Source organism: Stegodyphus dumicola, chromosome 9, assembly GCF_044657685.1.
Source record: "Stegodyphus dumicola isolate Sdum_Otavi_A_Nest chromosome 9, ASM4465768v1".
Taxonomy (NCBI): domain Eukaryota; kingdom Metazoa; phylum Arthropoda; class Arachnida; order Araneae; family Eresidae; genus Stegodyphus; species Stegodyphus dumicola.
The window spans coordinates 102,468,620-102,494,313 of NC_140776.1; the positions used below are offsets into that span (position 1 = coordinate 102,468,620).

At 30.6% G+C, this 25,694-nt stretch overlaps 2 protein-coding genes across 3 annotated transcripts in view; one reads left to right on the plus strand and one right to left on the minus strand.

Moving 5' to 3' along the window:
• LOC118181486 (ankyrin repeat domain-containing protein 54-like) overlaps positions 1 to 20,061 on the plus strand; it is a 47,002-nt gene extending 26,941 nt beyond the window's left edge. For both annotated transcript variants that reach the window (XM_035350640.2, XM_035350639.2), the window contains exons 6-9: positions 4,322 to 4,369; positions 9,114 to 9,238; positions 15,761 to 15,868; positions 16,157 to 20,061. In XM_035350640.2, the coding sequence (XP_035206531.1) occupies positions 4,322 to 4,369; positions 9,114 to 9,238; positions 15,761 to 15,868; positions 16,157 to 16,219 (344 nt within the window). In that variant the 3' untranslated portion in view covers positions 16,220 to 20,061. The remainder of the gene's footprint in view (positions 1 to 4,321; positions 4,370 to 9,113; positions 9,239 to 15,760; positions 15,869 to 16,156) is intronic.
• Positions 20,062 to 23,677: 3,616 nt separating this feature from the next.
• Positions 23,678 to 25,076, minus strand: LOC146995433 (zinc finger BED domain-containing protein 5-like). Its single transcript, XM_085823113.1, has 3 exons — positions 24,885 to 25,076; positions 24,130 to 24,829; positions 23,678 to 24,066 (listed from the first exon to the last, which is right to left on the minus strand). The coding sequence occupies exons 1-3, from the start codon at positions 25,074 to 25,076 to the stop codon at positions 23,678 to 23,680; spliced, it is 1,281 nt and encodes a 426-aa protein (XP_085679239.1).
• Positions 25,077 to 25,694: the final 618 nt, after the last annotated feature.

Sequence of the window (25,694 nt, forward strand, 5' to 3'; positions counted from 1 at the left end):
TAAAATATTAACTACAAATAATATTAACAATAAAGAAAATTAAGCTATAAGATATACATACACAAAAAATATCTACACTATTATTGAAAATAAATGAGAATGAGACTAAAAAGCGATAGCAAAAAATTCGTGCAGCTCGTAAAATGACTCGAGCTACTGATAAAATTCCTGCCTGAAAACTACTTACAAAAATTTCAAGATGCCCATATTAGGGCTTTCATAGTACAAACCACACCTCACCCCTCAAGACTGCTGTGTTTGACTTCATTTCCCCAAAACAATGGAAATAGAAAACATATACAACAGATGTTTTCTCCTAAGACAGATGTTCTGATGCGTAACAGCGCGAGATCGCTAAAGGTGCAGTGTTCCCGCTAATGGAACACCCCATTTTATTCAATGATTCTGTGCATGCTTTTTGTATGAAAAATGTAAAAAAATATATAACAAATAATATAGAGTACAGCTATCAAAATTATACGGAATTTTTTCCCAACAAATTTTTTTGTCACACAAAAAAAAAAAAAATATAGAAAATAAGTGGATTTTAATAACACATCATAAATGAAAATTCTGGGTCTCCTTGTGATATGCTAAAAAGAGATTATTATTTAAAAAAGAGATTACTTATTTAAAAAGAGAAGTTCGAAGTATATTATAAAGGCATTTTTATGCATTTATGATTGAATTTAATGGTTTCAGAAGCAATTCAAGTTAGGTGTTCCATATAGTGGAACACTGAGCAACAAAGGGTTAAGTGCAAATTTGAAAACAGAATTTAAGACAATAAAACAATAGCAACAAAAAACAATTGTGACTTGTCTATAGAAAACATTGTAACTTGAAATACATTGAAAAAAGCACATAAGAAAGTGGCAAGATTATTTATTCTAAGATTTGTTGTGTGCATAGTTACCAGAGTAAGCACTTGCTGAGAATTTGCCAACTTCTAAGGCAGTTGCACAAGCACACGAACTTACTATTCTCTAAGAGAGGCTGACAGGGCTGTTAGTCTTGAACTGTCTGTCTATTATATTATTTTACATTTTTTCTGTGTGTCAATCAGGTGCCTTTCTGCCAAAAAAGCATAGTTTCTTTCTAGAAGTTAGCAGAAAATAATAAATGTGTTTAGAAACTGATAATGCATTAAAAGTGTTATAATAATTAATAATATGTATTATTTTAATACAAAAAATTTATTAAACTAAATGAGCAGTTTGCAGGTTATAGTATCTACTTAGATGTTGCCCTTATTTAGTTAGTTTTAAATTTATTTATTATTAGCCCAAGGGGGCAGTTTTCCCAGAAGAGCTATTAATTTTGTTTTGGCATTTTTTGTCGTCCATTATAAAACAGCGTTTCACTTTTCAAATTGTTGCCACCAAATATTAGAGCCCTGCATTATATTTAAAGAAATCAAATGATCAAGAACATGCATGAATAAATGTATGTTTCTCGCATTGTGAAAAACAAGAGTACCTAGAGACATCAAATTTTGAATAACATAATCCACTAGAATAAGGGCATTCCACTAGAATAAGGGCATCTAAAGCCCATATTTAGAATTTGGGATCTGTTTCATATTTTATAAAACTTAACAAATTCTTGATAAATGAACTTGTTGATTTTTTTATGAGCAATGGCATCACCATTCGGGAAAAAAAAAATTAATTTTGTCTCCAGCACATGAGACTGTATATTGGAAATTCAAAAATGTGCTCTTTTTAAATGTTTTATGATAATGCTGTTGAATTGAAATTTAAAGTTTAAGGTGCAACAAACATATTTAAATAAAGTTTACACGAAAAACATTCAAAAAGCACCCTTTTGAGCATAATATAAAATCTAAGTGCTTTTAGATTTAAAATATATATAATTTATAAATATACAGTAATAATAAAAGTTATTGCTTTAATAAGCATATAACTAATTAATTAGGTAGAAGTAAAAATAGGCTTAATTTTTAATTACAGGGTTTGTCCTTAAAAAATCCTTAGGTTTTTTGGAATTGAATTTTGGTTCTTAAAAGTCCTTAATTTCGGCCAAAATCGGTAGAAGGTCCTTAATTTTAATCATCAGAAATTTCTGTCTGCTTTTACAACTGCCATTTTTAGTGTGAATTAGCATTTTGGAGGAATGTTTTTGACGATTCACTGGTTATTATATGGTTATCCTTTTAAATGTTTGAATAATTTGTTCCTATTTCTAATACAAATGTTGGAATACTCGAGATTCTAGGCAAAAAGTGAAACATAAGCATTTCGAATTTTTTTTATTTTTTCTAATGAAGAGCTATTAAACTTTTCACTTTGGGGGATGTGAATTTTTCCCCCCAATGGCAGATTGTGAACAATTACAAACGTAACCCAGCCCATTAATCTATACAAGGCTGCATGTGGTGGTCTGTTTATTATGGAGGCACCTAATAGGTGGGCTACCATCGCCTTTCCTATGAAGGAATGGACATGCCTTCTCCGGGATTCGAACCCAAGCCCTTCAGCATCGTAGTCAGCTTCCCTTACCACTATACCGACTATGCGGCGTGAATTCGCTTTAAATTAAACGCTAAAATTTTGAACCGTTTGAAATGGTTCAAAATTTGGTGACATTATCAACATTTTGGCGATTTTAAGATCAGTTTCTACAGAAAAAAATTTTTTTGGAGGTCTGGAAAATTTTTGACAATTTTTTTAAAACATTTTAACATTGAAAATCATTAAAATAATGATAACATATTAAAATTATGTATGATATATTGAAATTATTGTATGATATATTGAAATTACGTATGATAAATATCATTAAAATGAAACTTTTTATTTTTCACTGCAAAATTATAAATAAATTATATATTACTTTTCTGTAACTGGTCCTTACCACGTATCATTCATATTTATTCTAAATGTTCATATTACTAAAGGAATAAAATTAGCAGCATTTTCTGTGCATATAGTTTTTAGAATAACAGAAATCTTTAATTAAATCCAAAAATTCTAAAATCAAATGAAATATATTGAAGAAAGAAAAAGAAAATTATTCTTCAAAGATGTGTAGAGTTATTATTATATAAATTAACCAGTTGTTTATAATTTCAGTCTTTACTATAACTTCCTCTTTTCCTCGCCAGAATGCAAAATCAGTTAGATAGTTTCTAAACTGATGTTTTTGAATTGTAAAACAGAGTGTATTTCTGGCTTTGGCATGCACGCTGCATTAGTTTCTGCCAGCTCTGATAATGTGCAATTATTCCTCTTTGTGTTTTAATTTATTAGCATGAAAATGTGCCTTTATGGTCTAAGTTTTTTTTTTTTTTTTTAAATAAAAGATTTATTTAAACCTTTATCTGACTTTGTAGTTACTATCAGATATGGCGATAATTTGTTTAATGTCTGTCAGAGGTTTTGGACTATTTAACTTTCACCAGATCATGCAAAACCTCACAGGTACATTGTCAAGAGACTGACAAGTTAGAAGATAAAGCACGCAGAAAGTGGGAACATTGTTTTGCATTTTGAAACCAATTTCTAATTGTTAGAAAATATGCTTAGAGAGAAGTAAATTGATATAAATTAGCTAAAATGTCTGGAAAGGCTTCAAATTAAAAAGACTCAGAAATATTTTGTGTTGTGTGTTGTTACAAAACACAAATATTTGTGGATTTTAATATGTAATTATCCTAATATTGTTTAAGAATCTGTGTCATAAATTACTGTATTTTAAACTGTGAAATGTTATTAGATTGTGATTTTAATGGTGCTATAACATTTAAAAAAATAAATAATATTTTATAGTGGCCATGTAAATTATATCTGCATATTAAAGCGATTTATTGCCTTTCATTAAGCCTTACCATGATTATAAAATACAGCATAAAAATGAAAAATTATATATATATATAAATTAGTCTTTGCAACTAGTGAGACTTAAAATAATACAAAATAACTCATCACCTCTGGTGCTTTAGTGACTTATTGGTACCTTAAACTTTATTAACTGGATTACAATCCCAAGAAGCTCTACACGAAGCTATAACACTAACTACATCAGACAGATGGAGCACAACTAACTTTCAAACCTTGCATACATCAGGCTTTCAGGTTTGTTCTAATCATCAGCTCTCTGTCTAGGGAAGCAGTAGCTACAAAAGCTATGTTAGCTATAAAAATAATATTAATGTCAAATTTTGCAGAATGAAGAAGCACCAGAAAATTGAAGCATGAAAAAATACAGCAATGATAATGAAACCATGATCTGTCATCTAAGGGAGATTTCACTGTTGTTTCCTAGTAATTGTAAAGTAATTTTTATAAATTTATTTCAGCTGCTTGCACTACTAACATAAGTATGGTAACAATTCTGCTCAGAGCAGGTAAGTGCTTTACTTTGCATTTTAAATAATTAAATTCTTGCTTTCAGAAGTTTGTCACATATTTATTGCACAGTAAAATGCAATAAATATTAATTATCTTTCATGCATTTGTAATTTTTCTCCATATCTGTAATTGTGAACAAAATTTTACTACCCTGATCATGATTATCTATGCTATGTTAACTGACATATCCTTGAATCCCAGAAAAAGTTTGCATGTTAGCATTTATAGTGTTTTGCTGCATGAGAGCACTTAAAATTCATGGCAAACTAAAAGAATTCTAGAAAAGATTGGTGGCAAAGGAAGGGGCATCAGATTCTGGGATCCATCTCCTAGAAGATTCTCCTTCAAAACTGCATTGGAACTGGGTAAAGCAATACTCTTGCCTATAAGGTGTCCAAAGCCCTTGTCAAACAAAATACATAATCCTGCATACCTCGTTGTAAGTTGGATAAGCCAATGTAATTCTTGTTTTAATTCTTCAACTTTCTGAGACTGTTTGCAGATTTAAATTGATAGTTTTATTAAATCTTTTCTGTGTAAAAATTTTTGTTGCTGAATGTTAGATGAATTACTCTCTTATGTAACTATTTGTATTCTTATAGTAGCACTTATCAAAGAGTTGAAATTACATTATTAAATCAAATCTATTGTAGACTTTTGTTCGTTGACTTTCATGAAATTTAAATCAGAGTTGGAGGGCTACTTGATTTTAACCATGACGAAGAAAGCTGACTCTATGTGGGGGTAAATCAATTTTAAAAAAAGCCAGTTCTTCACCTTTTCCCTTTTATACTAAAGGTTTGATATAAAGTGGATTTTGATTTTACATGTTGATTTAAAGAATGACACATTTGATGGCAAACATTAAAAAAAAAAAAAAAAAAAAAAATGGAAGAAAAAAGAGAAATTATGAATCAGTGAAGAAATGTTAATTTAATTAACGAAGCAACACTATATTTGCCCCCATGCTATGAGTTTACTTACTGTGAGCTTTTCCCAATCAAAGGGTTCAGCCTGTAAAAATCTGTAGATTTACAGCTCTTCTGTACATAAGCAGTTGCTCATCTTCCTCACACTTCTTCACATGAACCACCTCATGTGTTCTATATTGAAATATAAGCTGAAATATTTCTCATGATTATAGCAGCTGTATAACTTTATGATGGTATTATAAAAGGCTGTAGACAGTATTTTCACCTCTTTTCCTTTTTATAATGCATTCGGTTTTACAAAGTTCCATCTCCTTTTCCTCCCCTCCTTGAAAATAATTGATAAATGTTAAAATTGCAATTTTCAGATTGATTAATTTTAAAAAGTTACTATTTTTAGAATTGAAAAAGGAAATAACTGAAAAAAATTAAGGGACTATTACAAACTAAAGTTAATATTATCTTGTGTATTTTTTATTGCGAGTATTATAGATTATGACAGTATTTGGATGCTATATTTTTTAGTATATCATAGGTGGTAATGCTGATGGTGCTCACACTGGAAACATTTTTTATTTAAAGGCAGTAATGCATCTATATCTTTGATATTCATTTGTAGGATAAAATATAGTAGGCAGAAATGTGTATGAACCCTGAATGTTTCGGTCAAGGATAATTAAAGATGGTTTAGGGCAGGGTTTCTCAATCTATGGTATATATAACATTAACATACTTATATTATTTTTAGTAATGAAATTTTTACATGAATGATTAAAATTAATATTCGAAATGAACCTAAAATAGCAACTCTTTTGGCAACATGATGGTTACATGTATTTTTTATTCCTATTTATGTGGTATAAAATTCAAAATGCTCAAGAATCTTTGGTTTGGAGACTATATTTATTATTTATTTCAAGAAATTTATTGAGTATTTGAAGCTGTATGTGCTTCAGTGTCTTGGATATTTTGTTAATAAACTCTAAGGTGTACATATGTATTTATATAAATGTTGATTTGTATTATGATAGAGGTATATTGATTGGAGTTATTCCCAAAATACTGTAAATTGTATCCTGGATATATACTGATTAATTGTTACAGTACCTGAAGATGCTTCTAACCCTAATCATATGAACTTTGTGAAAAATATATTAGATAAAATTATAAATAAGTTTATTTAATATTTCCATTTTTCTTAATCTTCCATCTTCATATTTCCATTTTTCTGTAATAACCTCTATTAGTTAATAAGTAGAAATATGGCTGTAAATTTAAAATGCTCTTTGGGCAATGAGTTTGACATAATGATCTATAATTAACTGTATAAAGTGCCATGGTGAATTTTGGCTGTGTTTTAGAATAAGAATTGACAAAATAATTGAACATCAGCTGCTAAAATTTTATTAATACAACAGTTTATGACTTATATTATGACCTTTGCAAAGCTTGAAAATCTGATTGGTTTGCACAAGTAGATGACACCTAGTGTTTCCAGGTCATTTCCATACATCTCTAGATTAAATCTCAAAACAATGTCCAATAACTCATCTAAAACAATCGAACTTCATATTAAACCAAGAATGAGCTGTCACTTGCAGTTCATCAGCAGCATGGAGTTGCAGTTAAGAAGCCAAAGTATTTAACCTCTTTTTAAAATACAGCCAAATCCCGAAAATCCGCCGACTTGAAATCTGCATCGCCCCTCAAAATATAAACAATCAGTTTATAGGTTCCGGAAACCGCAACAGGGAGTACGAAATATTGAAGAAAAAATACTTACCGAATAATAATGAGTCATAACGGATGTGCTACTTCTCGTTTATAGCAGAATCGTATGGAATTGCGACACGGACTGTGTAGGATATACGGAAAAATAAAGAAAAGCTGTTAAAATTTTACAGCAACAGTGATTCTAACACGGGAATCCGAAACCCGAAATTGGCAAACCTTGATGCTGTCTTGTACAAGTGATTCAGGCAGCGGCGGAGTGATGGGGTACCGATTTCAGGACCGCACCTGAGAGAAAAAGGGAAGCAGAATCATGCTAATTTAAAAAAGAGGAGCCTTACTGATTTAAAAATAGAGGAGACTTATGTAAATGAATAATATAATCAATTTATGTATGTAATAATAATTTAATGCATATAGTAAAATTATTATAATACTGTATATAATAATTTAATTAAATGCATCTAATACGCCGTATTTATTTTGAGCTTTTAGTCTGAATATTATGATTTATATTTTCTGTCCTGAAATCCACACAACCTCTGGTCCCAAGGTTTGTGGATTTCTGGACTTCTACTGTAGTTGAAATTTATATAAATTTCTGAATTGAGGCAGTTATTGTGATGGAAGCGGAAGGCAATATTCATGTTGAAGCTTAATTGATTAAACAAATTAAAATAATCATTGAAGTCATAAAACCTTCTATGGGCACGTAAAATATTTTGTATAAAAATGTAAGGAATGTAAATAAATGATACTTTAATCTTGAAATTTTGCTTTTTTTATTGAGTGAAAAACGTGCTTTGTATGAACATGTTACAAAATGAGTCCGTGTTGTTTCAGATGATTCATTTATGTAAACTTGTGGCTGTCTCAGTGATGAAAATTGGTGTTATCTATCAATTAAAAGATTCAGCTTATTGTAAAGCTGTTACCTTTCTTTTCGTTAGTAAATGTTGTAATGAGTAATGTTATCAAATACAGTCAAAAGTCTTTAATCCGGACTTGTCGATACTTCGGCGATTCCGGATTATAGATCATCAGTATAAATCTGATAAGATGGAATGCAGAAATTATAAAATTAAAAATATGAAACTTTAATTTATGAAATAAAGAGCAATTATGATCTAAAGGGTATCAAAATTAACAAAAAAAAAGCTTAATATTTGTTTACTTTATTAAAAATTTCTTTCAGCGCGCGCACGCGTAAAGCATACATTACGCATAGTCGAAATTAGAAAATTGCAACCAGAAAACTATTTGATGTGTATTCGTGATATTTATAATGATGAGGAATTTGATTTAAATCATATCAAAGAGGGAGTACATCAAGATGAAATACTACATTTAGTAAGGAATTATAAGCCGACTAAAATAAAAACATCTGCCCTGAAGATAAGAATAGTGCTGACAGATCAAATTCCAGTTTTCATTGCGAGCCGCGTCGCCCCCCCCCCCTCCCGGCAGAGCAGCGTGCAATTGATAAACATATTTCGGAATGGTTAAAGAATCAAAGGATATGCCTTTATCCATTTTTTTTGCAGCAATTCCACTTTTTGTTTGATGGACATCGAAACATGCTTTCGCTTTCTAGATTCTTTGGTAGCTCCAGAATCGGAAATTCTTTTCGACATAATCGAAAGTTCAAGCTTACTTTTATAAAATTGCTCTAACAGTCTGCGAAAAATAATAAGCTGGATCCAATTAGAAGATTAAGGAACAACGCAATCTGCAACATTAACTGAAATAGATAATTAGATAATTTTAGCTTAGCTTATACCGTCCGTTATACATTAAATGTGCATGTGTTAACCCATTATGCGTTGACGCATGCGCAGAAAGTTTGTAGCTTTGAGGTCCGGATTATAGATCATTCCGGATTAAAGACTTTTGACTGTATAATTTCATTTTATTTAATTCCCTTCGAGTGGTGATTTACTATTTTGATAGTAGATAATGAAAAGTACTCTTATCTAAATATATCTGCATTTTTTGACTGTATAATTTAATTAATAGTTTGCATAAATCTGATTTAAGATGAACAAAACTGAACAAAATACACACAAGTTATATTTTTTAGGTACTGATATAAATGCACTTGACTATTCTGGTCGTTCGCCATTTCACCTAGCTCAATCCAAGCTTAAACTTCTTCGGATGAATAAAGATTACTCATCTCTTGAGCTGAAAACTGAAGTTATACAAGTAAGTTTTTATTATCGCATGTTGAAATTTTTCAAATCATAAAAAATGTATATGCATGTGGATATTCTGCTTGATTATAAAATAATTACTTATAAGATTTCTCCCTGATAGAAAAAAGTAAATAGAACTACCAAAAACAGTTTTTTAGGGGATCATTGTTTGGAAATTTAGTAAGCATTACTGTAAATATCTATTAAGTGGACTGAAGTATCATTTGAAGGGAATTAAACAAAATGAAATTATATTTTTATACACAAATGCATTAAATCAGCCTATATATATGAAATAATTTAGGTGTTCAGAGCATGGAAATGCTTAAAGAAGTAATTTTATTAAAGTTGTTAGCAAGCATACCAGTTGAATACTTCTTTATTATTCTTAAGAAACACATTTGTAGCTTGAAATAGAGTATAATGCAGTGAATACAGTCTCAGCCTGTTTGTGATCACATTTGTGCCTTTTCTATATCTTTATAGCAATGAATTTCAGTGCAATAAAAATAAAGTAGCAGCGGAGAACAATATGGCACAGAAGAAAGAAAAAGAATGTGCCATGTCCAAAATAATAGGCTTGGACATGGCACAAGATGAAAGCTGGGGTCTGAATGAATTTTAGTTAAGCTTGATTTTTGGTTGATGTTTAGTTTCAGCTCCCAAATTAGGAATGATTGAAGGCTGAAGACTTACGTAAGTGCCTACATGATTAACATTCTACAACAATCATGTGACATAAACTAATCTTATAATTGCAATTTTTGGATTGATTAATTATAAAGAGTTACTATTTTTAGAATTGAAAAAGAAAATAACGGAAAAAAATTAAGGGACTATTACAAACTAAAGTTAATATTATCTTTTCTGTTTTGTATTGTTTGTGTCATAGATGGTAATGCTGATGGTGCTCACACTGGAGACATTTTTTTTATTTAAAGGCAGTCATGCATCTGTATCTTTGGCATTCATTTGTAGGATATAATAAAGCAAAAATATAATAAAGCATATATTCATTTCTTTTATATAATGGCAACCCTGCTATAAAGACTGGTGGCTGAAAGCACAGAGAGTGCAAAGATTATGAATAAGATTAATAATAGCAAAATTATCTTGTAAATTTTTCATTACCTCTTTCATTTCATTTTCTCTTTCACCATTGCTCAAGTGTATGTTATAAATGTTATATAAGAATCCTGTAACAGGAATTGCATACTTCAGAAGCATGTTACTAGTTTTAAGATCAAAAAGAGAAGCATTAAATTAAAAAGGAAACTTTAGGGGTAAATTAATGTTAAAAAAATTATCTTAATATTCCTTCAAAAGAATCCCTTCAAAATTCGCCTTAATTCCCTTCAAAAGAAAAAGGGGGCTTGGTGACAAAGAAAAAGTCTTTTTGTTGCAAAAAAAAAAAAATTTTGAGTATCAGAAAATGAAGAGAAATATGAATGGAAAATATAAACTGTGAAAATCTTTAAATGAAAAGTATAAATTGTAAAAATTTCAACTAATTTAATAATTTTTAAATGGAAAACCATGACATAGTATGTATATATAAGAATAATTGTAATATTCAGTTTTTAAAATATATTCCTCCCAAGCAGCAAAAATAAAATATTGTAGAGTACAACAAGATCAAAGTACAAAAACAAAAATAATGCTGTGGAGTAAAATAATTAATCGAGTTTTATTTGGCAATATTTTATTTTTGTTATTTTTGAGGAATATGATTTTAAAGATTGAGTACTAGAATTGCTCTCCATTACCTCTAAAATTCTGTAACTTTCATATCATTTTTTAGGTATAGATTGTTTATAACTTAATTACTTTTTGAAAAATTTGTGATAGGTGTATATATATACATAATAGAATCTGTTAACTGGACCTCAACCATGGCATTTGTTAACTAAGCCAGCAATCAGTTTAGAGAAATAATTCTTAAAATATAGTGACATTAGAAAGGGTATAGTGAAATTCAGGAACATTTTTTAATTTTGTTGGTGGTTAATCTTTTGGCATTTTTTTAATTTAATGTCCTTCCTATTGTGCATTACAGTAAAAACTGTGGCTCGCATGTTTTAAAAAATGAAAGAACCGCTAGAACATGGGCATGTTTCAGAGGGTAAATGGATAATGTTTTGAAAAGGATAAAAGTAGAAAATATCAAACCGAATTTTCAAGTTTTAAATGACGAAGAAATAAGTGTTTTAGTCTGTTCCTTGAACGTTTCACTTACTTAACACATAATGCCACTGGTATAAGACCTAAGCTTAGATATAAGATATTCATATATCGTTATAGAACTGATATACAGTGCAAAGTCCGTAATCCGGACTCGTTGGGACTTCGGCAATTCCGGATTATAGATCATCAATTTAAATCTGGTAAGATGGCATGCAGAAATTATACAATTAAAAATATGAAACCGTAATTTATGAAATAAAGAGCAATTATGATCTACAGGGTATCAAAATTTACAAAAAAAAAAGCTTAATATTTATTTGTTTACTTTATTAAACATTTCTTTCAATGTAAGTTGTTTAAGTTGCTTCGGTTTTTGTGCTAAACGCGCATACGTAAACATTAAACGTGCATGCGTAAACGTATTACACGCATGCGCAAAAGCATACAAAAAAAAAAGCTTGTGGCTTTGAGGTCCGGATGATAGATCATTACGGATAATGGACGTCCGGATTACAGACTTTGTACTGTACATATTTATTGATCTAATTTATGACGTTTCAATTGTTTGGACCAATCATATTACATATTATGTGGCAAAGAATATACCAAAGTTGAAGCAGTTAATGTTTGCTAAATGAATTCAAATTTATTACAGACTGCCGGTAAGTTTTAGTACTTTCATTATTAAATAGATTCCAGCAGATCTAAGCATTTTGAAGTAACTAAAGAATAGTTCTAATTCAATATCTGAAACAAAATGTACAAATTTAATGTAAAAACATGCAATTTGATAATACAGCAAAACACGAAAGCTTAGGATGGAAACCAAGCTTATTTACCTGCGCTCAGCCAAACTAAGGCCAAAAAGGAGCATATGAAATCTAAAGTTAGAAGTTTAGCAAAGAGATGTCCGGGTTAATGGTTACTGCTCTTCCCTGTTCATATTTGAATCTGCAGCCATAGATTGTTGATGCCCAAAAATAATGTTACCTCTTTTTAGTATATGATCGATTTATATTTAATTCTTCATTTTTAAATTTTGTGCTTTTCTATACTCCAGGTCTTGAACTCTCACAAATGACTCCAGCAAAAAAAGGAAAAATTAAACATTTATAGTAGAAGATCATTTCAAGAGGCCTGGACAGAATCATTTTGATTTATTGAACACAATAGGAAAGCATTATGCATTTTGTGCAGGTAAAATGTTGTGTGTCACACATCTAGTATCAGACGGAACTTTAACACCAACTACAAGATTGTTACTGAATTTGATGAAGCTGAATGGAAGGTGTTTGTTGAAGAGAAATTGAGGAATTATAATTACCAGAAAGTTGGGCTTTGCAATTATCTTTCTAAAACAAACCATATAACAATGGCTGGCTTTCAGATTTCACTGTGCCTTGCAAAACATGGCAAACTGCTCTCATAATGGTGATTTAATCAAAGAGGTCATGTTGTCTGGGAGCAATTCTCTTTTTCATGACTTTGAAAATAAGGACAAAATTAAACTAAACTGCTAAATGGCATTGCTGAGATGCCACTTAGCAGAAATACTGTTAAAGATCGAGTCCTGCGGATGGCAAGTGAAATTAGTCAGCAACTCACCACTGACTTACAAAAGGCACCCTGTTACTCAATGTGCTTGGATGAAAACACAGATATAAATCACCATGCTAGATTAGCAATAATTTTGTGTTATGCTGTTGGTGATACAATGAGAGAGAACTGGTTAAATTGGCATTTTTGCCTGAAAGAATACAAAGAATAGATATTTACAATTCTGTGATGGAAGCTTTTTTGCAACAAGATATAAGATCAGAAAAAGTAGTTTCAATTACTAGTAATGGTGCACCTTGCATGTTAGGAACAATATCTGGTTTCATTCAGTCCTTTATCAAAGAAGCAAAACATCCAGTTATTCAGTTTCATTGTCTCATTCACCAAGAAGCTCTTTGTGCCAGGGGCAACTTCAAAATATTAGACTCAAAGGTGTCACCAAAATGGTGAATTACTTCTTGATGAGGTTCAAGCTTATGTACAGTAATATCCATTGGTTGAGCAGAGGACAGGTTTCAGAGAGATTTGTAAGCTGCTTGGATGAAATTAGGCTATTTTTGAATGAAAAAGGGCAGGATTATCCACAGTTCACTGATAAGGTCTGGATTAACAATGCTATGTTTTTTACAGATTTTACACAACATTTCAATGTACTAAACAAGCAAAAGCAAAGGTGGGGAAAACTTCAGAAAAGATGTTTTGTGATATAAAAACATTTGAAAGAAAACTGCATGTTTTTGAAAGAGATCTTGCAAGTGAGCAGCTGAAATATTTTCCAAATCTAAAGATGCATCTAGAAAATTCTACACAATTTACACACAATTCTTCAAGTCATGAAGAAATTCACAAGGTATTTTCAAGCATCGTAGCAGCTGCAAAGGAGAATTTTAATGATAGATTTCTAAAGTTCCGTCAGATGGAAACAACCATGTGTTTTCTTACTTCTCCAGATAAATCTATGTTTGAAGAACTTGATCTTTCTTGCTTATAATGGTTAGATCTTGAAAATCTGGAAATGGAGCTATTGGAATTTCAAGAAAGCTTTACATGGAAAAGAAAATTTTCTGATCTGCATGCAACACTTGAGAATTTGGAGTGTAAAGAGATCACACAGGACAGCACATTTCATAGTTATGAAAACTAAATCCTTAAAGCATGGAAATCTCTTCCAAATAAGTTTAAATCAGTGGAAATACTTGGGGGGGGGGGGTATTCTTACTTTGTTTGGATCATCTTGTGCATGTGAACAGCTATTTTCAACTTTCAAGTATATCAAATGTGACACAAGAAACAGACTGACAGATAACCTGAGTGCTGCATATGTTGCTCTCAAATTAATGAAGTAAGAGCCAAGGTTTGACGAATTATCATTATGTATACAACCGCAAAAATCCCTTTAATTATGCAAAACCAATCTATTTCCTGTAATGAAAAGTTTTTTGTATCATTGAATACTCTCTTCTCATTTTTTCTTTTTAAGTCCTAAGACAAGTGTGTGTCGTTTTGCTAAGCCAAACCCCCATTTTTAGCTTTAATTGGAGTGTTGGCCTATAAATAAATGGGTTTTGGTTGAATTTTGGGCACACCGCCCCAAAAAAGGTTTACCACCACTGGCATAGATGATGATGCCAATCTTTATTGAAGGAAAATTCATTCAGAGCCAGCTGAAACAGTTCTTTCTTTTTTTGTAGCTTTAGTAGAGTAAATGTATAAGCTGCCCAGACAGTATAGTGGTTAGGGAAGACTGACTGTGATACCAAAGGACCTGGGTTCGAATCCCAGAGAAGGCATAGATGTAATATTGTCTGTTCCTTCATAGGAGGTAATGGTGGCTGCCTATTAGGTGCCTACACAATAAAATGGCCACCAGTTCTGGTCTTAGTAGTGGCCAATGCCGTTATAGGCAGGTACCCGCCATTGTGTGTGTGGGGGGGGGGGTAAATGTGTAAGCCAAATTAGTGTCAGAAGTGTCCCATTCGTTTCAAGATGCACACACACACACACATATATATATATGTATGTATACTTTCTTAAAGATGTCACAAAAAACATTCTAGTCTCGCCTTGCCATTCAGAGGGTTAATTGCTGATTTTTCTGATTAAATTTGATACATCTTTTGCTCTGCTTGGTAACAACACATTGCTTTTAATTAGCTCAGTTTGTTAACTAAAATTTCATTAATTTTGCACAAAACATAAAATTATATTTTTAAAAAAAATCATTAAATATAAATTAAAATTCAGGCATACAGGTGCAAATGTATAAGCGGAGAACTATTTATATTCAGAATTTAGTGACTTAAGATGTCATTGTTTTTTCACAATGTGAGAAACAAACATAGGTACATATATACATTCAGATTCTTCGTTATTTAAAATAAAGGTTATGATCTTTCAGTTGAAACTTTATCATGGCTTGACTAGCAGTATGATACTTTTAGATGCAATTTTTTTCTCCTAAGATTTTCAAATCTTGTACAGAAATATGTGTCCACTTAATAGTAAATATGTGCTGTTTGTTTATTTGCCAACTGAGCTCTGTTTTCAAGGTGCCTCTGAATTTTGTGTGTGTGACCTCCTCCTCAAAAAAATATTGTGTATAATGATATGTTTATCAAATATAGGCAAAGATGTTAATTTTCATGGATTTTTTTTTTTTTTAAGTACAGAATTTTAACATATAGTTTCTTGCAACAATGTGTTTGGGAATTTTAGTTTTATGCAGAAATATATAAAGAAAGAAATTACATTGCTACTATAGTGTGCCCTTTTTTTTTTTTTTTTTTTTAAGGTGTTGGAAATGATGCAAGTGTACTTGCAAAGGTCTGGAAGAATATGTGAGATGGAATTGATTCACTTATTTTCAACTAGACTCCATCATCATCAGACTAAAGAAGAGGTAATCTTCTATTTGTTCATATATCAAAGCAATTATATGTGAATAAATAGCTTTTATAAAGCAATTATATTCATATATTGCTAATTGCTTTTAAAAAATATTTTTTTTTATATAAAAGACACAACATTTATGTGAAATCACTTTTTTTAAGTTGTGTGTTAACTGTCAGAAAGAGTAGATACATATAACATTTTTTATGAATAAACTCACTCCAGATGCTAGGTTGAAACCTGAATTTTTCAAAATTTGTTTTAATTTTATTACTTAATACTTTTGTTTGTTTTTTAGGTGGACACAGATGTGAAAGATCTGCTATCAAGTCTGTCTCATCTAAATCTTCAAAAAGCTTAATGAAAGCAGATGATCTGCATCTTTTATCTTAAAAATGCTTCTCATTGCACAGTATGCATTGAAATGCATTTAAATTTTGTTTTTATGCATTTTGCTTTGGTGCGTTTTCATCTTAGTAAAATAACTATTGTGTATATATTTTCTATGAATTTTCATACGTGTAATGATTGGTATTGATGTTGTGTATTATGACTCATTTTGTAATCTGAAAGCAGTCTGCCATATTCTAATAATTTATTACTATTGTAGGGCAGAGTTTCTCAACCTTTTTTTTTCCCTCACCATCCACCCCTTTTACCATTCCTAGATGATTACCTTCCTCCCCTTCTTTCTAAAAGTCAAAAAATATATATGCATTTATTTAAATTTTGATTGTTTTTTTTGATAGAAACGTCTAAAATTATGAAAATTGATATTTATAGTAGTAAATAAAGTATGGTAAGGAAATGTTTCTGGTAAGAAAATAATTGGATGCTTTTGTAATGATGGTTATTTATATGCAGTGTAAATCAGGGAAATAAGAGTAAAATGTAGTAATTTTTCAATTATAAAATATTGATTCCTCCCCTCTTAATTTGCACTTATTTTAATATTGTTAAAAGGACATAGTTAAATGGGTAAATTTGTTAGTATATTTCCTTTGTCATTGGTATTAATTACCGAATTCATTTATTCATATCAAATAATGTTATATACAGTGACTATTTTCCCCCCCTTTTTTTAATAAAAAGAAATAAATAATAATAAAAGCTTTTTTAATAAAAGCTGATTAGAATATACTGGCATGTGTTGTGGCATTAAAAAAAAAGAAATAGTATAAAAACAATACTAGGAAGTAGTAAAATCCTTTCAATTTAACATTCAAATCCACATGAAAAATATCTGTAGGACTAAAAATAAAAATATAAATGAATGAAAAATGCATGAACTGAAATGAAATCACAAACAAATATTTGTCCCAATTAAGGCTGCTGATAGATTTGGTGTAGCTAATATTTTTCATTCTATCATTGAGAGAATATCGTAAAATTTTCATAAGAGATTTTAATGGAAATCTTAAAGTGCGAAAGAACGTACCGAAGTACTAAATATCTCTTACCCTGATTTTCAGAAAAAGTTTGAAATGTTTTATATTTTGGCTTTAAATATGCTTAGCTGATGTGAGGCCATGATAGTTCTTCACTCGTGTGTTACCTGCATGATCATCAAGCTCTAAACTTGAAAACATTAAACAATCATCAAGACGGTATTCATCAGAAGTAATTGTAAACATAAATGAATGTTTGAATACATAACAGCTTTTGAACGGGATCACAGCTGTCCACTGTATTCTAGCACAGTTTGTGCTAGTCTTGATTAAAGAAAAGTGCAGTTGCATAGGCATTTCGCAACTTATTTTTTAATTATGTTTGTATAAGATTGACATCATCATTGTCATGGAGATCACCTTCTAAGCAAAAGTAGAATGCTCAAGATAAAATGTTGAGTTAACCTTAAATGTACATATCTGCACCAATTCTAATAGTGTAAATAATTTTTTCATTATCTTTTTCATCCCTTTGATACATAATTTTAGTATCAAGGCATTTACTGTTTAATTTTTCTTTTACATTTAATGCAACTGCTTTTCTCTGAAATATTTTCATTTATGGCTACTTCTTTAAAATGGTTTTTTATATTACTGCTCAAATATGAACATTTTGATTTAAACTGAGGATTTAAAATTTTCATTAATTAAGCATATCGTAACAAAGCAGTATTGTTCATTCAACTAGTTCATTGTGCATATATATAAAGACATTGAAAGGTTCTTGTGCTTCTAAATAAGATTTTTTCATAAGAATTTTTCTAATATTCTATAATGTGACTTTTATACAAAATAAGACAAAATTTATAAAATATTTTCCCCCTAGAATGAAATGTCATTTTTATAGTAAGTGTTTTTACTGTGACATTCATCTTCATGAAAATGATTCAGAGCAATGCGCTCATATTTTTATCTTGTAGTTTTTTTATATTGCATTTTTTAACTGCAATACTTTAGGTGTATGCTATTCTTTAATTTTTTGAAGTAGCATGAAATGAAATCATTTAGATTAAAATTGCTGTGGACTGAATGAATTTACTTAAACCTGAAAGTGAAGCTATATTGTATATAGAGTAATTTAGGGCTTGTAGATATATATTCCAAACTCATATAAACCAGCACTTGAATAATATGTGCTGTGCCAACATTAACTATAATATAAGTACACTCTTATTAAGATATGTGTCAGATTTTCATATTTTGTACTTCCTTTCAAAATTTTGGCATTTTCCTTTAAGATCAGAATTGTCTGTATTTTCAATTCTTAACTTGTAAATTATTTTATAAACTGAAGGAAAGCTTCCAAATATGTTATTGTATAAATATGTGTACAAAATATGTTTGTTAACTTAATTGAATACAAGAAAATTTATTTTTAAATACTTTTAGACTACTGTATATGAGTATTAAATGTAAAAACATTTCCTAGTTTTTTATATTGATCCATCAAAAGATGATTTTTAATGTAAGAATAATAATTATGTAGCTGAATTTAGATGCATTAAACTAAAATATACTTAGATAAATATTTATTTTATGTGACAACTTTCTTTTGTTGGTTTCAAAAAATTTAGAATTAGGCTGAGTAACTTAGGTCAAATTTTTAATAGCATCTCCAGAGTGGGATTTGACAGCTTTTATGCATTTGCTTGTTATTCAGGCCTCTTAATAAGTAAATGATTGCCTTTTTTGTGTATGAGATGCAAGGCTGCAGTTTGTTGGGAATTTCATGATTTCTTTTTAATAAACAACTTGTATCTTTCTGCAGGAGTTAAATATTAATAACAATTAGAAAATTTTTAAATGTATAAAATTCTTGCATACCATAGGGTAAATCTAGAAAAGATTGCATAAGTTTTTAAGATAAGTTTAGCTAGGCATACGTAAAATAAATTTTCACAACTGAATTGAAAATTTATTAATCATAACAAATATTAATTCATTAAATTTATATTGATATATTTGAATTTTGGTTTCTTTTATATAGTATTTAACCTCTCAACAGTGCTTTTATAACAGAAAAAGTAGCTATAGATTGTACATATTTGTTTTTTCTATAGTTTATCTACCCATGTGTATTCGATATATATTATAAAGCTCTATAGCCTTGAAATATATTGAATGGCACTAAAATATGAAACTGTAAAGTAAACAAAACCTCTAATTTTTCATTAAGATGGAATTTTTGGAATTAGTAAGTATCAATAAATAATTAATGTACAAAAGTATTATTTAACAGCTTTGCATTGCTGAAATATCAGACATAATTTTTATGGTATTTCTGATGCACAGAAAACAAGAATAATAAAACTATTTTCCTTTCCAAGTTCATATAACAAGTTTCTAGAATGCATTTCCTATCATGTAATTTATGTATATCTTATGTAGACTATGTGTAAGTTCCTTTGTATTTAAACTTCGTTTTAATGTACAAGTTTTATCTGATGTGTAATAAATTTCATTTTTGCATAAAGAAGTAATATCATACATGTTCAGTATGGTACTGACATTCCTTTTATTTTCACTCTTTGTATTATTTTATATGCATATTTGTATATGTAGTCATTTGAATTGAAGCAGGTGGTTCTAGCATATTTGATAAAAAAGGTAAAAAACATGCATCAATGTGTATGCAACGTAGCTTTTCATTATGTTACATTTGTAATTATATATATATATATATATATATATATATATTGCTTCAGTTAAGATACTTGTGTGCACTAAACTATAAATAAAACATGAAATGACAGTTTTTTTTTTTTTTTTATTTACTATATAAATTGTGCATACAAAGTGATTATAATGAAATGTACACTGCTAAAACAGGGTTCGTAGCGGTCCTTACAAGTGCTTATAAGTCCTTATATTTGAAAATAAAATATAAAGGCCCTTATAGGTGGTTACTTTTTCTTTAAAGCCCTTATTTTATTTTTTATTTATTTATTCTTTTTTAGTGCTTATTTTTTGCTTTTAGTGCTTTTTTAATCCCCTTTTTTTTTTTTTTTTTTTTTTTTAATGAACGCACATTTTTTGTCGGTAACTTTTCTTCCTTATATGTAGCGTCAGATGGTGAATCATACTCCCGGAAATTGCTTTTCCCCTCTATTTCTGTGCATTGCCGTAACCTATGGTGCGTGCAAGAATTCCTCCCACCCAAATACTACACACATTTGAATTTCTATCAAGATTTTAATAATTTGCATTCTCGGTCCGCGTGGTCAGTTCATATTCGTGTTTATTATGATCATTATGCTTATATTATGAGTATATGCATGAATATTTAGAATAATATAGTTGCAGTAACTGCTGAAGTATAGATAAACTTTCAAAAATGGGTGTGTTTTTGCACAGATTAGCTTTCTAGGGAATAATATTTGGAATGGCTTAAATAAAAGGAAAGTAATCAAATAGTCATTTTTTTTTTTTTTTTTTTTTTTCCCCTTTTGTCATTGTCCAATCTAGATCGATTAGGACTAAAAGTTTTTGCGGTTTACCCAACCTAAGCAAAGATTGATTCTATTCCGGAAATTTAACGCAGTCTGTTGAAAATTAGAATCAGAAACACCCCACATTAGTAAGTCTCTTTCTTTTCCTTTATTTAGTTCTTTATTCTCCGAATACCGGCAGCTGTTCATTCCGATTGCGTAATATCACATGTGGAAGAATTATGCCGCACGCAATAACGTCTGTGGTATTTTGCAGAGATAATTAATTTTGATGTTCAGTCTGAGATTTGTTTATGAACACTTAAAAGAGATTTACTGTGCTTTCTAAGCAGATTATTTCTCAGTTCCGTTGGTCTATTTTTATATGATGCACATATCGAAATGTCAAAATCATCTATTTAGCCGAGAAATCTAAAGAAGGCTACAATCTCCCCCACTCCTCTTTTTCCAGTTACTATCCGGAATATTCGGCAATTTCCGAGTATGCGAGTTAGTTAAGCTTTTACTGTTAAAGGAGACTGCATGAAGCAATTTCCCGTCTTCTGATTTCAGAAATGTGCCTCTTTTTTTATTTAAATTATTTTGCTTGGAATAAATGTTAAGGAAAAACTGCTATGCAATAAAAATTTAGAAAATGTTCAGAATTTTGATTTAAGTTAAATTATTTAAATATTAATATGAGTGGAAAAATAAATTGTATTTATTATTAGGTGCCAAACGAATACAATTAATATAACTTATTATTATTTATTGTATATATTTTGAACTAAAATTTCATCATTAAATCTTGTAATATAGTTTAGTTCTGCATAGTTTTTTTTCCCTCTCATTGTAAACTAATTCTGTAAATTGAACTGTTATTTAAAATTTAAAAAAAAAAGTTGTTTTCCATGGTTGAGGTAATGCTCATTTTCTTAATAAATATTGCATTGCTCATATTTTAAAATACAAGTCTAATTTTTCTTTTAAGGTTATGCAGTTGTGTATAATGTAATTAGACAGGTGCTTATTTTTTCCTTAAAATATGCTTATAGGTGCTTATTTTTTAAACTGAAATGTGGCTACGAACCCTGTAAAAAAAATGGGACAGTGCTATATCTCCTGTTCTACTGGACCGATTGACAAAATTCAAACTGCGTTTTTCATGTCTCAAAAGCGCGACTTAGGATATATATTAGATTTATATATAGCACTATTCTAACATAGGTATTTTGACACAAAATCAGACTTTTTCTGAAATAGTATATCAATATTTTTCCATATTTCGATTCTACGACTCAAATTATGCCAGAATACCAAGTTTTGTAAAAATCTTACAAGTGGTTTTTAAAATATTAGCTCCCAAAATTTTAGCTCCTCAATGTTAATTGAATTTGGTAAATATTTATTAATATCTCTTTTTTTTTTATTAAACTTATTATTTTTCCTTTCACATTTCAATATTTAGGTTCATTCCAAATAAAATTTACCCATTTTTTTTTTTGTGTTTTATTTTTTAAATTTCCATTTTTAAATAATTTTTGTGAATTTTTCAAAAAAAATTTTTTTGAATTATAACCTATAAAATTTTTACCATCATCTTAAAGTAGGTGTACTTCTAAGCATACCTGCAAAAAATTAGACTTTTTTATGAGTAATAATAATGCCAAATGTGGTTTATAGATTTTTGTTACAGTGAATTGCCACAGCTATTTTTAACCTTAAATTTCAAGTAAAATTTTACGGAGAATTGATTACATGAAATTTTTTCCCTCAGTGATGCGTAATAAGTATTTATTAATACTATATGAAAAGCTATTTTTTTTAAATTATAGATGATGATATTCACATTTTTAAGTATTTTTTTAATTTCTGTCTTTCTTCCTTTTTAAAAAAAAAAAAAAAAAAATAAGAGTAAATTTTTACCTTCGGTGTTTTATCATCTGCTTATTTGAATTTTATGACATTAACTGCATAATTTATTTCTAAACAAACTGTTGCTTATGAAGTGGCTGAAAGAGCAGCTGATACTATCATCCATATTTTTAAAGCACTGTATATTTTTATAGAAACATAAGATTTAGAATAATCATTTTTATAAAATTCAAATTATGATATAAACATACAACCCCCTAGAGGCTGAATTAATAGAAGTTCAATGGTTATGTAGAAATGATCTGCAGCTACTTAATGGCTGGATAAGTCAGCAGGTTCTGTCGACAAGTAAGAATAATTATATAAACGACACCCAACATTCTGGGTTCAATTAACAACGAGGATAGGATGTTTATTAAATGAATTTAAGAAGTTTTAAAACATAAAAAATCAACTCATTTGTAATCCTAAAATGTATTTTTGTGCATAGCGTATTTTCATTATATCCTTAAAATTCTAATTTAGAATGTAATTGTCAAGAACTGAATCCTAATCATCATTAATATAATAAGTGTAATTATTACGGTTATTAATAAATCCTTCTTATAAAGTAATTGCAAATATTTCAAAAAACTTTCTGTCTGAATGCAAATATTTTAAATTTTATGTTAATCAAGATTGCATATGAAATTATTTATTTACACTTCAGTTCTTACCGTCAGCTCTAGTAGAAGTTACAAATCTATTATATTTAATTAAGGAGTGGATTGGATTATTTAATTATGGCAAAGCAAACAAAGGCTATCTGCCTAAAGGGAGGGATGCGTTCGTGGAGGACTTTCTAAGGCAGCGTTTCCCAACCTTTTTTGGCCAAGGCACACTTGTTGTGGGGAAAAAAATCACGAGGCACACCACCATTAGAAAATGTTAAAAAATTAACTCTGTGCCTATATTGACAATAAAGTAATTCTCTTGAATAGGAATCAAATAAGCACAAAGAAAGTATTTTATAATTACTTTATTATGAAATATTAAGTAAACAGAATAGTGAAAAGTTATAAAATACTTTCAGTGCGAAACCTGGGCCTGTTTGGCTGAACACAAAGCTGATATTCTGGCTGGAATCGAAGAAAGACACACACGTAGCTCTTCGTCAACAGTTCTCAGTCTCTCTCTGTATTTGGTTTTCATAGCAATCATGCATGAAAAGCTAATCTCACACAGATATGTAGTGGAAAAAGGGAGCAATGTCAAAATAGCTTTGTTTGCCAGAAGGGGGAACTCCTTGGCAGTATCCAACCAAAAACTGTCCAAAGGTAGATCAGCAAATCTTAGCTTGCAACCACGATTTTGTCTCAGTTCAATTAGTTCCTCCTGCTCCTGTAAAGTCATTTCCTTTCCAACAACTGATGCTGAGCTATAAGGGTCCCTAACCCAGTCAAGCCATTCAGTGGAGACTGAAGAGAAATAAAATGACAACTTCTCCTCAAGAGTTTTTAAATGCTTAACTATTATCTCACACAGTGCAGCAGTGTGAACACCTTGCCATTGCATGGTGAGTGTGAACATTTCAAGATTGCCACTTTCCACGTGTTGATGCCAGAGTTGCACCTTTGAACGGAATCCATTTATTTTATCTGTACTTGTAAGCAGGTTTTCATTTCGGCCTTGCATTCGGGTGTTCAATTCATTCAGATGATGAAATATATCTGCCAGGTATGCCAGCCTTGCACACCACTCATCACTTGCAAGCTGCTTTGCGTAATCTGACCCCTCATTTGTCAGAAACACTTTAAGTTCCTCCCGCAGCTCATACACACGAACCAAGACCTTGCCACGCGACAACCACAGGACCTCCGTATGAAACAGCAAGGTTTTATGCTTTGCTCCCATCTCCTCACACAAAGCTGCAAATATGCGACTTTTCATGGGTCGTGACTTTACAATGTTTACCATGCGCACAACATCATCCAACACATGAACTAAGGCTGATGGTAAAGTCTTGGCTACGAGGGCCTCGCGGTGTAAAAAACAATGCGTAATAATCACATCTGGATTTCTTTCCTTCACTCTGCTTACAAAGCCTTTGGTGCGCCCGACTATGGCTGCAGCTCCATTGGTGCAGACACTTGTGCAGTTTTCCCACTTAAGTCCTCCTTGTTCAAGGTATTCTGATGTGACCCGAAAAATTTCTTCTCCTGTTGTTTTTTCTGGCAATACCTTGCAAAAAAAAAAAGAAGTTTTCTCTAATTGCATCACCATCAACAAAACGCACATTAGCTAAGAGTTGAGCATGTCCACTGATATCAGTAGACTCATCAAGTTGCAATGCAAATTTCTCACTGATACGGATCTTTTCCAAAACCACACTTTCGATGTCTGCAGACATATCATTAATACGTCGGTAAATTGTGTTGTTTGAGAGAGGGACTTTGGCTATTTCCTTTGCTGCTTCAGGTCCGAGCATCTCCTCTACAATAGCTTTGCAGGCAGGAAGTATTAATGTCTCTGCCACAGTGTGCGACTTTTTTGTCTTGGCTATAAGTTCAGCAAGTTGATAGCTAGCTTTAAGAGCTCTTTCATTTTGTTGTTTTTCTCATAAAAGTTGCCTGTTTCTCCATGTTGTCACGCAGGCGAACAAAATAGTCCACATTCTTGTTTTGAAGCAAAGGGTGTTTTGTTTGGAGATGGCGTTTAAGTTTGCTTGGGACCATAGCACTGTTAGCTAGCTTTTCACCACACACCACGCACAGTGGAGTTGGTTTGTGTTCATCTCCAGTGAAAGTAAATCCAACTGAAATATAGCTTTCGCTATATTGCCTTGCGCCAGAGAATTTAACCATCTTTGCTTTCTTTTGTCCCCCACTCATACTCGGGCTCTCATCTGGCTCCAGATTTTGTTCAGAATCCAGTTCTTTCCTTTTCAAAAACTTGTCCATCACTGCAGTATCAGTGTCTCTCTCCTCACAGCAGCCATTGTCTCTCTGACACTGTGTGAGGCATCTGCCTGCGTCTCATGGGGGCGGGGACACGGCGGACACTTGTCAAGATTGGCAGGGGGAGGAGTTATAGAACTGCACAGCGC

Excerpts from the sequence above, each read along its gene's own strand:
- LOC146995433 (XM_085823113.1), bottom strand. The coding sequence starts at position 25,076 with ATGCTCGGACCTGAAGCAGCAAAGGAAATAGCCAAAGTCCCTCTCTCA. Across the intron at positions 24,830-24,884 it reads ATGCTCAACTCTTAGCTAAT|GTATTGCCAGAAAAAACAAC; the intron begins GTGCGTTTTGTT and ends TTTTTTTGCAAG. Across the intron at positions 24,067-24,129 it reads TGTTCACACTGCTGCACTGT|TCTCCACTGAATGGCTTGAC; the intron begins GTGAGATAATAG and ends ATTTCTCTTCAG.